This window comes from Molothrus aeneus, chromosome 8 (genome assembly GCF_037042795.1).
Source record: "Molothrus aeneus isolate 106 chromosome 8, BPBGC_Maene_1.0, whole genome shotgun sequence".
In the NCBI taxonomy this organism is placed as follows: Eukaryota; Metazoa; Chordata; class Aves; order Passeriformes; family Icteridae; genus Molothrus; species Molothrus aeneus.
Genome location: NC_089653.1, coordinates 2,864,981 through 2,877,299, shown reverse-complemented (window position 1 = coordinate 2,877,299; position 12,319 = coordinate 2,864,981). Strand labels below are relative to the sequence as shown.

General features: G+C 48.4%; 1 protein-coding gene across 3 annotated transcripts; it reads left to right on the top strand.

Annotated features, from left to right (window-relative positions):
* Nucleotides 1–4,312: 4,312 nt before the first annotated feature.
* Nucleotides 4,313–11,805, top strand: NUDT13 (nudix hydrolase 13). 3 transcript variants are annotated; one of them, XM_066554301.1, is made up of 9 exons: nucleotides 4,313–4,411; nucleotides 5,973–6,083; nucleotides 6,941–7,080; nucleotides 7,584–7,691; nucleotides 7,952–8,058; nucleotides 8,895–9,020; nucleotides 9,248–9,359; nucleotides 10,537–10,691; nucleotides 11,380–11,805. In XM_066554301.1, exons 2-9 carry the CDS (start codon nucleotides 6,001–6,003, stop codon nucleotides 11,437–11,439), a joined length of 891 nt encoding a protein of 296 aa, XP_066410398.1. In that variant the 5' UTR covers nucleotides 4,313–4,411; nucleotides 5,973–6,000; the 3' UTR covers nucleotides 11,440–11,805. The 3 variants fall into 3 exon arrangements, with proteins under 3 accessions (XP_066410398.1, XP_066410397.1, XP_066410399.1); XM_066554300.1 differs by having other exon boundaries at nucleotides 11,245–11,805; XM_066554302.1 differs by lacking the exons at nucleotides 4,313–4,411; nucleotides 6,941–7,080 and having other exon boundaries at nucleotides 5,987–6,083; nucleotides 11,245–11,805.
* Nucleotides 11,806–12,319: the final 514 nt, after the last annotated feature.

The following is a 12,319-nucleotide window of genomic DNA, read 5'->3' as shown; positions in this document are numbered from 1 at the left end:
GCCTGGCCACGCCCCCTCAGGCCACGCCCCCCGGGCGGCGCGGCCCGCGCGCTACGTGAGCCCGGTCACAGCGGCGGGCACCACACCGCGCATGCGCCACCAGTACCGCCGCATCTCCACGTGGGTCCGCCCGGGCCGGGGACACCGCGCACGTGGGACCGCCCCGCCGGTACCGCCACCGGCCCGGGGACACCGCGCACGTGGGACCGCCCCGCCGGTACCGCCACCGGCCCGGGGACACCGCGCACGTGGGACCGCCCCGCCGGTACCGCCACCGGCCCGGGTGCTGCGAGCTGGGAACAAGCCCCCCGGAGAGGGAGCTCGGAAGCACGGAGCCGGAGCGGTGTTTTTGGAGTAAAACTTGCCACAAAAGGCCCAGAACACGGCCCCGCACCTTGCTGCCAGGGCAGCTGGGCTCAGCATCACGGAATCAATCAGGCTGGAAAAGAGTCCGGGATCATCGAGCCCAGCCTGGGCGGGCTGTGCTGCAGCGCTCCGAACCTTCTCAGGCACTTTAAAAAGCTGCTTGGGTGAGTTTTGCTCGGAGAGATCGATGGTGCCGGGCTCTTTGCTTTCTAGGGTTTCATAAATAAACTGGTTGTTTGTTCATTCCTGCAATTCAGTTGGAATCAGAGACATTCCCAAGCATTTTTCCCTCTTTATATGAGGGTTTCAAGGCAAGGATCACCTCCTCATTAGCATAGCCAGCCTTCCATCTTTGCCCTTTCAATTGGTGGTCACTCCCAGCTGGAAATCTTTCACAACAACAACAGAGAGCTAGCAAAGCCATAACAGGGCCAAAACCCCCCTCTAATACACATTTTTATCAGGGTGACTGCCCTAAAACCACCTCGTCCAGAAGAGGGACCTGGAGGCTGCAGCTGAGATTTCTCCCTGTACCAAGACTGTCACCTCAGCTCCCAGCCAAAGGGACTAAACCTCGGGTGTTCTGTTCCACAGATGTGTCCACACAGCTGACAGCAGAGCAGGAAGAAGGCCAGTTTTTAGTGGAACTATCCATCAAAAAATAAGCCTTCCCTTCCTCTCATTCTGGTCGCCTTCCAACAGAAATACAACTCCTACAACTAGCAGGAAACTCTGGAATGTTATCCAAGCTGAGGCATCCAGTTAAAGCCCCATTATCCAAAGAGTCCATAACATCTAGCCAGAGATTTAACAGCAGCTTCTAGAGATTTGGCAAAACCTCACACGCTGCAGAGGCACAGGCAGATTTCTTCAAGCGAGGTCTGCTGCTTTCTCATCCTCTTTTGCACTCTGCAGATATTTTTAGGAAGTGAGGCAGGCAGTGGGGGACACCAACAAGTCCATCAGCACGGGGCTGAAGGCTCCAGCTCGTTAGATTTGATTAATGAGGTTGCTGAGTCACATTTATATCAATCCACATTAGCTCAAAAGGCCCAGCTGATTAAAAGGTCCATCATATACACAATAGACACGATTCTAACTTCAGAGAAAAGCCAGATTTGGGTGGTTTGAATCTAAAATTTAATGTTAGAGGGGAAGGCTACTCATTAGCTTTCTCTTTAAAGAAGTGGTTTGTCTTTCCCTAAGCTTGTCCTAAAAAAGGATTTTTTTTTTCTTTCCAAAAAGTTCCTTGTGGCTTGACCACAAGTTTTTGATGTGAATTTGCTGGTTTCATGTATTTAAGGCAATTAACAGTTGTTTTACAAGGGCCAGCTGTTAGCAATTCTAATGCTTATTTCTGCTTATGGGGGGCAACTGGAGATGCACAAAACAGAAAGAAAAAGCAAGATTAGTAGTATAACCATTATTAGCCTGGAATTACATTTTCCAGCTGCTTTTATGGCTTGGAAAAACCTTTTACCAACTCTATACCCCAATATGAGTATTTTACAATAGAAAATTAAAGAAAAATAATATAGATTTTAGATATAACAGATTTAAGATTAGATATAATAAATTTAAGAAAAAGAATAATTTTAGCAACACAGGACCAAAGATTTACCTTGACTTTGTCCATGTAAGAGAGGATGTTCCTACTGCCTGTGTCCTTTTTGCCTGCTCCTTTGGTTTGCTCTTACTGCATCAGGAGAGTTTCTGGGATTCATTTCCTCAGGGGCCCTGCCAAAGCTGAAATTGGTAAGCTACACAAAGCTGTCAGAGACTCATTTTTGTGTCCAGGCCCTCACTCCCAGGATTGCTCCCAGCACGGGGGTACAATGTCTGCAAGGGACTGATATAAACAGTTTAGAGATGCAACTCACTCAGCTTGGAGCCCCAAAAATGCTTACAAAGAAACAACTCAAGTGCCAAACCAACAGCTGGCATTTGTGCTCCTTGAATTAAGTGAATAAATGACAAGCAAGCCTCTGTTTTGAAATCATCCCCCTTGCTGACATGCTGCAGAAATATCCAACAGGCCACCTGAGGTGTGAACCCTGGGGGAGGAGGCACAAGGGATCTCTCACAGGTTGCTTGGCTTGCCCCAGGTCAGGCCAACAGAAAGGCAGACTCTTATCTCATTTCTTATCTCCCTGAGGCACAGGGCTAGGTAGGCATGGTTGGGCTAATCCAGCCCGTGGGGGTTTGAGCTCACCTAACAAGGAGAGGCCAGAGCACTGCCCTGCCGTGGTGCCCTGGCTTGTAGTCCTTCCTGTGACAGGGAGCACTCACCAACACCTGGCTGCTCTGGGCTCAACCACCTGGAGAGGCTGGCCCCAGGTTTGATGGCCCAAGCATCTCCCCCAGCTGCTTCCCTCTAAAGCCAGCTCTTCTTGCAAGATCCATATCTGGGGGCACTTAGGGTCAATAAATCTGTTAGTTTGTTTTAACAGCAGGGTGGATACTTCCCTTAGAGATTATATTTCAATCCTTTATCTTATTAAGGGAAGATGTGTTTTGTCCATTAATCCAATTAAGCTCACTGGATTAATAAAGACTGGGCTTGCTCTGTTTCAGGAAGCATAAAAATAGCAGTCAAGCATAATTAAAGCTAAACTTGTAAGTAACTCTGGTAACAAGAGCACTATTTCCCTGGATATTCTGTTTATTATTTTTACAAGCTATGCTCTCAGATTACATGACGTGAATTCACGATTAGAACAGCTCAATTCATGACCAAAAAGCAACAGGCTGCCCTGAAAACATTTACTTTTTGTATGTTTATAAAATTCTCTTTGTGCTAAATATAGTCAGGTAGGCTCCAACCCAGAATAATGTTTTTAAGATTCGAGAGGAATATGTTGGATTGCAAAGCAATGAAAGTGATTTGTCATTATTCTGACTTGCCCTGGCACAGGCTGCTCTCTGATCAGAGCTGTTAAATCCAGCTGTGGGTATTTGGATGCTGGAGCACTGAACAGCTCCAGCCTTTGGATATATCCAGCTGTTGGAATCTGAAATGCAAGGAACAGGCTCTTTGAGCCTGTAAACCAAAGCTTAAAATTAAACACAGGATTTGATCTGAGACCTTGGAAAAACTTCCAAACTTAAGTGCTAAAAGCAAAAATGTAGATTTATAGTTTAAAACAAAAACACGTTAAGCTAAGTAAAAAAAAAAGTTTAGAGTTGTAAAGTTTAAGATATAAAAAAATAATTACAAAAATAAACAAAAAAAATTTAAATACAATATTATAAGTTTATATGCCATAACATAATTAACTAAAAAAGCTTACAATAAAACACAAATGCATAAAACAAAATATTTAAAGGTTAAGTAAAAAACATCAATATCCTAATTAACAATATTTTATCCTTATTAATGATATTTTATCCTTAAAAAGTCTTATAACTAAAAATCTTGTAACCTTCTAAACCATACCATAACAACATAAACGAAACTCACCCTTCCTACCTATATAAAAAATTTAATAAAATGAACTACATCATCAAAAATAACTCCAAAAGTCCCATCTCAAATTCCTTCCAAAATTCCCCAAAAATAAATGATCACAAATGGTGCCCCGTGTGATTTTTGGCATCTTTTCCTATCCGAGGACGTGTGGTCCTTTACTTTAAACAACGCTCCCGTGCTGGGGATACAAAACCCAGTAGAAGCTTGGGGCGAAGAAAAAAGGAAAAGGAGAAAAGAGAGAGAAAGTAAGGAACAGGAACACGCTCCAGCCCGGCCAGAACTACAATTCCCAGCGCTCCCGGTGCGGGAAGAGCGGCTGGAGCGCAGCGGAGGGGTCAACCGGGCTCTGCCGCTCACCGGGGCCAGCCGGGCTCTGCAGCTCACCGGGGCCAGCCGGGCTCCGCCGCTCACCGGGGTCAACCGGGCTCTGCTGCTCACCGGGGCCAACCGGGCTCTGCTGCTCACCGGGGCCAACCGGGCTCTGCTGCTCACCGGGGCCGGCCGGGCTCTGAGCTCACCGGGGCCAGCCGGGCTCCGCCGCTCACCGGGGCCGGCGCTGCTTCCGCGCCCGGCGCAGTAAGTGGGGAACGCGCGGGGAAGGGCGGCCCGACCCCGCTCCTGCCTCCTGGGGTTCGCCAAAACTCGGGAATCTCTGGGAGTTTTCATGGTCCCAGCCAAAGCCTGGCGCGGTGGTTGCTAGGGAGGAAGGGGTTAAACGCCTGTCGCGCTCAGGTCGGGGCACAAGCGCTTCCCTTCGTCCCAGCCGGGGACATCAGTGCCGCTCGTTCCGGTGCAAAGGCGGCGCTCCGGGTTCAGCGCCGGGAAGCTGGCACGGCGGGCTGTGCGAGACGCGGGGGTGGAGAGCGACACACACAGGGCTGTCACCCCACCCAAGCCTCTGTGACACGGGCTGGGTGGCACTCACCGTCCTCACGGGTGTCGGCACCAGCGTGCCCAGCTCCCACTGCTCCCAGTGGCTTCCCCAAGGCATTGTCCCGGTCAGCTGAGACGGTGGGAAAGGGGGATATGGCAAAGTCTCCACGTGCAAATAGGAACCTGTGCTGAGGCACCTCTCGGGCTGCCATCACTGCCCTGTGCTGAAGGAAGAGGTCTCAGTCTCTTCCTGGCACCTCTCGGACTGCCATCACTGCCCTGTGCTGAAGGAAGAGCTCAGACTCCTCCTGGAACCTCTCGGGCTGCCATCACTGCCCTGTGCTGAAGGAAGAGCTCTCAGACTCCTCCTGGCACCTCTCGGGCTGCCATCACTGCCCTGTGCTGAAGGAAGAGCTCTGAGACTCCTCCTGGCACCTCTCGGGCTGCCATCACTGCCCTGTGCTGAAGGAAGAGCTCTCAGACTCCTCCTGGCGCCTCTCGGGCTGTCATCACTGCCCTGTGCTGAAGGAAGAGCTCTCAGACTCCTCCTAGCACTGTCCGTGTGTCTGTAACAAAGCAAAGGGGACTTGCTCCATAAAGGGTTTTGTGTTCTATGGCTGCAGAGTGCAATGTTCTCAGTGACCACCAGGGATTGTGCACCACAGTTCACTTTTGTCTCGGGTCTCTGGCTATTTCCTGACATCCTGAAGCCGAGGTCAGGCTTTCAGCCTGGGCTGAAAACGTGCTGGGATTCTTTGGCACAAAAAGCGTTCGTAGGTGGAGAGGATCCCACTCAGCTGCAACTGCTGTCCCCTGTCTAGCTCAGGGAATTCTCTTCCACAGCTGATATTTTGTCTTTCACTCTCTCCTGGCATCAGTGCCTTTCCCACAGATCCACTGTGGGCTGCAATAGGATGTGTGGTTGGATCGAGGCCATTGCAACTGTGTAGGAAACCAGCAAAAGAGCAGCCACCTTGTCTGCCTTTTCCCCAGGGACACAGGGATTTGGGAGAGGAAGGTCTAATCTAGTCTTAGAAGCAAGTTCTGTAAGAGCTGTGTACACTCAGAGGTGGAAACAAACTGAGGTATCTTTAAGTAGTCTTAAAACTGGCCTGAAATGGAGTTTGAAGTGTGACTGAAATGATCATTTTAGAAAGCAGATTCTGCAGATGCTGTGAGAGGGAGATTTACCTGGTTATTGCACCTTTTAAATCAAACTTAACCTTGCAAGGCTGCTGCATTACATTTTATGCTCTTTTTTTAGGCAGAGACACCAGCTGTAAGTGTTGGTTATGGCTGCAGTGTATCAAGCACTGCACAGGAGAGTTTCCTCCCTTGCCTGCAGGTTGCACTCCACCTATGTGAGAAAAATGAGGTAAGTTCTCATCTGATTCCTGAGTACTGGGAGGCCAGAGCTTGGCACAAGCAGCCCTACCTCACCCTGACCCGGGGGTTAATCCTTTACCAGTTCAGCCATCACACAGAAATAAATGCTTTGTGAGCTCTGTGAAGTGTAACAGCCAAGGCCTCTGGGCTCCCTTCACCACTGGTAAGAACTGCTTCTCTCAGGCTGAAGCTCTGTTAATGATTGCCTGTCCTGCCTAGAGGGCTCCTACAATACCAGGAAGACTTGAAGTGGTGCTGCTCACCTCTTTTTAAATACTGCTCCAAACAGCCTGGAAGGAGAATATGCTGACACCCTTTTTCCAATGATTTTTTTTCCCTAACCCAGCTCCAGCCAGCTGTGCCCTAAAACATGGTTTTTACCCCTCACATCAGTGTGACAGGTACAACATAACACATGTAGCCTGATGGGAACCAGATTCAACAGCAGAAGTGCTCAGCAAAACAGCATTTGGAGCCATCCAAATGCACAGAATATTCCAAGCTGGGAGGGATTGGGGTGTGTAAAGGGAAGATCAAGGTTTCCTGCAGCCTTCACAGCAGACCTTTTGGATTGAGAGACTGGGTTACTGATCTTCTTGCATCTCCAAACTTGAGGGTACTCATGTGGTAGGGAAGAACTGCAGTATTTTCTGCCACACAAACTTCACTAGAGGCTGCAGTCCACCAAAGAGTAACTCAGCTGTCAAAACTCTCCAAGCACGTGGAATACCTGAAATCTGATCTGCCCATTCAGCCCCCCTGCTCTGTGCAAAATAAAGGCCTCCAAGTAAGAAATCATCTCAACACGATCTTCAATTCATCTTCCCAATCATTTTCTCACTGCAGATACTTAAATCAGTTAAAGGAAGATGACAGCCTTTGTAGACAAGCTCAGACCTCAGGAACTTTCTACCTCTTTCACAATCTCTCCCCCTTCCTGCAGAAAGTTGGGAAGAAATATTTGGTACCACAGCTCAGTGCAGCAGGTAAGAAAGAAATCAGTGCATCCAGAAAGAAACACCAGGTAGAACACACAGCTGAAATGAAACAGACACACACACATGGTATCAACCTGATCTGTTCTGAGGTGATCAATCAGGTTTAAACATTTGGGACTGTGCCTTTTGAAGAGAGAGCTGGCAGGAAAACAAACAAGGCTTTACTGACAAATGTCTTTTTGGTGTAATGTAGGAAAAGTTTTCTTTGAGAGAAAGCTATTGGCTGGTGCAGGACAAAACCAATGGACAGCAGCTTCCCAGGCATTGCAACATTGGGACCTTTAGCCTGACATGGTCTAAACTTCCTAGAGCTTAGGAGCAAAGCCAGATTTTAGTTTTCTACCTGTGTGGGATCACTTGTCTGGTCTCCTTTCACACATGGGCATTCTGCCTTGAGCCAAGATTGCCTGTGCCTTGAAGATCCAGAGAGCAAATCCGGAGATGTTTTTGCTTTCATCACAGCTTTCTCTCCCCCTTTCCCTGCTGTTCAGAGATGAGACAGGTTCTGGAGAAGCTGCAGGAGGCCGAGCAGTGGATGGAGAAGTCGGTGCTGATCGGATGTTCGGACGAGCACAGGCCGCACTTCGCGCTGGATTTAGGTTGGGATGACTCCTCTTCCTCTCCCACCCCTGCCAGCACCAGTCTGATGCACTGGGATGGAGGAGATCCCTAATCCTTGGGAGGACCTGTCCTGCCACTCACATTTGGGAATGCTTCCCCTGATGTGGTTCACTTCCACGGGAACTCCCAGAAACTGTATATTGGAACAGCACAGAGCATAGAATTGGAATAATAGCAATAATAGCTGAAATTTATGAGATCAAATTTTCTTTTTTTTCTTTTTTTTCCCCTTGAACAGGAGCCTTGGATAAATCAGTCATTGAGGCAGAACTGCAGGGATCATTTACTGACCTACGAAAGGCTCTCTTTGTCGTGGACAGGAAGGATTCTCCTTTGCTGGCTTCGGTATTGGACAGGGCTTTTTACTTTAGGGAGCTGTGATCTCTAACATCAACCATTCTCCTCATCTCCCACACTGTTTTATGATCTAATATTGTAGAAGTACCTACTGTACACTTTCAGGAACTCAGATACAGACACACTATAAATTACAACAGTTCTCCCAAATTTGTAGTCCCAAAAGGAAGATGCAAGGGAAAGAGAAACAGAAAAGTGACTTAAAAACGACTGCACTAATTTCTGCCATTTAGCTGAAATGTGCTAAATCACAGCAATCCCAGTTTGTCCTCAGCTCAACAACTATCAGGCAAACTGGGAATCACAAGCAAACTTACACATCTTCTCTGAGAGCTGCTCTTTTAAACCCTCTCCCTTACAAGCTGCTGCTCTGCAGATGCCCTGTGTTTGGAAGGCCTAAGAAAAGGCCTGTGTGTGAAAATCAGCTGTCCTGACCCATGAGGAGAAATAGCTCATGTTTCCTTTCCTGCTCTATAATGTTTGTGATGCCTGGGCTATTTTTCAAGATATTCAGGGCTGGAGACTCTTTAGAATAGTCCAGCTCCCAGTATAACTCCCATTATGTCCCAATAAACAACAGCCCTTGCCCACCTCCCCCAAACACTCAAATTTAGAAGCAGCAAACATGGATTACAGAATCCACTTTTCAAAGCACTGCCCATACTTCATTCACCTTTCTGAGGCTTCCAAAGATAATCAGAGTTTATCCCCATGACTGCACACAAAGCATTATTCAGGGGGACTGCTCTGAATTATTTCTTCCCCCTAGGTGTGTATATATATATATATATATAAATGAGGTTTGTGCTCCTCTGTGTTGGCAGGCCCAGTCTCTCCTGCAGTGGCACGAGTCCCACCAGTACTGCAGCAAAACTGGGCAGCCCACTGAGAAGAACCCAGCTGGCAGCAAACGTGTCTGCCACGCCAGTGGAGTCACTTATTACCCTCAGGTGAGCCCTGGCAGCACAGGACAGGGACACAGGGACACAGGGACACAGGGACAGGAGGGCAGCGCTGCTGGCTCACCCCTGGGGGGAGCAGGAAAAGGGATCTGTGCCTAGCTGGGTACTTTGTCTTTAGTGGTCAGCCAGCGACCCTCAACCAGCCAGGAAAAGCAAAAATTTGCACTTACTTGTTTTGTCTGAAGCCCTTGTTTTGCTTTGGGTGCATGTGGCAGGTGTCTCCAGTGGTCATCACCCTGGTGTCTGACGGGAGCCGCTGCCTCCTGGCCCGACAGCCCTCGTTTCCCCCGGGCATGTTCACAGCTCTGTCAGGCTTCTGTGACATGGGTGAGTGCTTCTGATCCAGCACAGTGGCCCTGGGCATGCAGGGTGTGGGGACATCTGCTGGGATAAATCACATGGGATTCCATTCTCTTCATGGAGGAAAAAGCCCCTTTTTTAGTCACACAACTTGTTTTTATACAATTTTACAGACCTCGTGTGTGACTCCAATTGGTAGTAGCTTTCTTGCTAATTACTTTATTGGTAATTTAAAAGTTGTTACCCTCACTCAAACCACCGGTGTGTATGTGCAGGAAAAGTTGTTTGTGAGAGATAGTTTTCATTTTTCTGTCCAAAGGTGTAAAAACAGTTCATACAAGTGTAAGTTGTCTTTCACCCAGGAATAGATTGTTATGCTAAGGAACTGCTCACACCAGAATTCCTTTCACATGGAAACTTGCAAAATGCTGGCTTTGACAAGGCCAGCCAGTGACCCCAGGAGAGCAGGCTTGATTCTATGAAGCCTTTCTTTATGATTTTTCTACCTTCCTGCAAGAGACATCAGCCATAATCTCTGTTCACAGAGGAGGATGGACACACAGTGAGCTGTGTCCCCATCCCCAGATGTGTTCAAGGCCAAGCTGGCTAAGCCTTTGAGCAGGTTGCTCTAGCAGGTGTCCATGCTGATATCAGGAGGTTGAAACTAAATGATCCTTAAAGTCCCTTTGTACCCAAACCAGTGTGTGATTCTGTGATAGCTGGGAAAAAAAAAAAACAAAACAAACCAACATTATATCTAAATAGATCAGTGTTTGCATGCAGACAGAATTCAAAATAGCTGTTATGTACCTGAAGGGAATGGAATTATAGGTGTCTAGCAGTTGTTCTAGTCCCTGATAGCAAGCATAGGCTTTAAACTTGCTGGGTTATAACCCCTGATCCTTTTAAAATCCATTTTGTGGCTCATGTGGTCTGGCTTAGATGGAAAACTACAGACCTCTCATTACAGGAGGGAAAATGGATTAAAATTGAATTTTCCACCATCTGTATGTAGATGGGGCCAAAAATGTCTGTGGTGTCTATCAGAGGTTGATGAATTTAATGGAGCATCCCGCCAGCAAGTGTTTCCAGGACAGCACAGCTGCAGCTCCTGCGGGTGGGAATGAGCGTGTCCTGCGTTTCCCTCTCCACGGTTCGCGGCCCTGGGGCCGGGCCGTCCTTGCCTAACTCCGGTCGGTTCTAGGTGAGAACGTGGAGGACGCAGTGCGGCGAGAAGTGGCCGAAGAGGTGGGGCTGGAGGTGGAGTCGCTCCGCTACTCGGCTTCGCAGCACTGGCCCTTCCCCAGCAGCTCCTTGATGATTGCCTGCCACGCCCTGGTGGGAGCGCAGCGGGCCGAGGTGAGCGCCTCGGGCTCCCCGAGCTATTCCACGGACCGCCTCAGGCAGCAAAGCCTCCTTCAGCCCACAGAATTTAGTTAGGAGAGCATCAAACCCTCCCTAAATGCAATTTTCCATTGGCTTTTTCGGCAAGTGCAGAAGAAACTTTGAAACAATCCCATCATCTCCTGTTGCAAGGTGCCAGATTTCACTCAGGTCACTGTATACACAAGCCCAGAGCCCAACACCCCTGGATTTTTCCCTCTGAACTTTGCAGAGGAGGTTCCTTCACATATTTGCCATAGAACACTCACATTCCACCACGTTAATTACTGTGCTCAGCCACTTTGCTTTGCCAAGACAGAGCAGGGTTGGTTTGTGGCTTCCCTAAGGAAGCCAGCACAACAAAGGACTGGTGGATAGAAATATCCTTCCCTGGGCTGGCATCAGTGCCTAATTCAGGCATGGATGTAGCACTCTGGGCATTCCAGAATGGGGTCTCTGTGGAGGCAAGGTACCACTGCCCACATCCAAAGCTGATTTGAGAAACTGGTGCCCTCTGAATTCTTTCCAGATCAGTCTGGACACCCTGGAGCTGGAGGAAGCCCGTTGGTTTGGCCTGGAGGAAATTGTGGAGGGTCTCAAGAGGGAGCCCAGCTCTTCCAAGCAAGATGATGGTAATTTTTTACCCTGGTTCCCTCCCAAACAGGCCATTGCTCACCAGCTGATCCGTGAGTGGCTTCAGCAGCAGACTGCCCAGAGAGCTTAGACATGGCTTCATCCACTCTGTGATTCCACCAGAACTGTCACAGCTCCACAGAAAAGCTTCCAAAGCTCCTGGAGGCAAGGGCTCTGTCACAGTGAGGACAGCACCACACTGATGGCACTCAGACACACTGACCTACAAAGGTCTCTGAGCTGATCTGACAGGCCCATGTACAGTGGATCACCTCTGAGATCCCGTGGTTTGAAGTAAATACAATAAAATTCTTAGTTCCAAAGCATCCAACTTGTTGTGACCAGCTGTCACTGACCCCATGGCACCAATGTCCCACTTTCATCCATTTCTTCTGTCTTGGGTGGACATTGAATGCACCCTTCTTCCCAGAACAAAAATAAAGGGAGAGTGGCACTTTCCAGTGTCTCTGTTTATATGGATCTGGGAGAGCTGTCAGAAACCAGAAGAAAAGCCACTGCCTGTTTGCTCTCCTTCTCTCTCTTCCCGTTCAATCTTCTGTTTTCATATAAAATACCCAATTTTTTTTTTTTTTTTTTTTGTAAATGTTAAATGGGCTTCTACATTTTCCCCATTGGTAAAACAGTTTCTTCTGTCCCAAGAAAGAGAGAACAGAGCTATCTGGTGGTGGAGAGGGGAAGAGCAAGACTGCACATAAGCATTTCAGAAGACCACAGTTAATGCAAAGGTGACAGGAACTGCTACAACAAGAACTGCACTCAGAACAGAGAAAAATCTTGAAAGGATCAGGGCCTCTTACCCTGAGGCCAAAGCCTGAGCCTTGCCTGGAGAGCTGGTCTGATTTCACTGATGAAATGGTGCCTCCTCTCTGGAGGGAGAACAACAAGGGAACCATCTGGACAAGGAAAGCTTAGTGAAAGAGACACTTGAGGGAAAGGATGTTTGATCTGCT

What these genes read in the sequence shown, in the direction of transcription:
- NUDT13 (XM_066554300.1), top strand. Translation starts at nt 6,001, where the DNA reads ATGGCTGCAGTGTATCAAGCACTGCACAGGAGAGTTTCCTCCCTTGCC. An exon ending in ACCTATGTGAGAAAAATGAG is followed by an intron (nt 6,084 to 6,940) that starts GTAAGTTCTCAT and finishes TTCTCACTGCAG; the next exon opens with ATACTTAAATCAGTTAAAGG. An exon ending in TGGGAGCGCAGCGGGCCGAG is followed by an intron (nt 10,692 to 11,244) that starts GTGAGCGCCTCG and finishes AATTCTTTCCAG; the next exon opens with ATCAGTCTGGACACCCTGGA.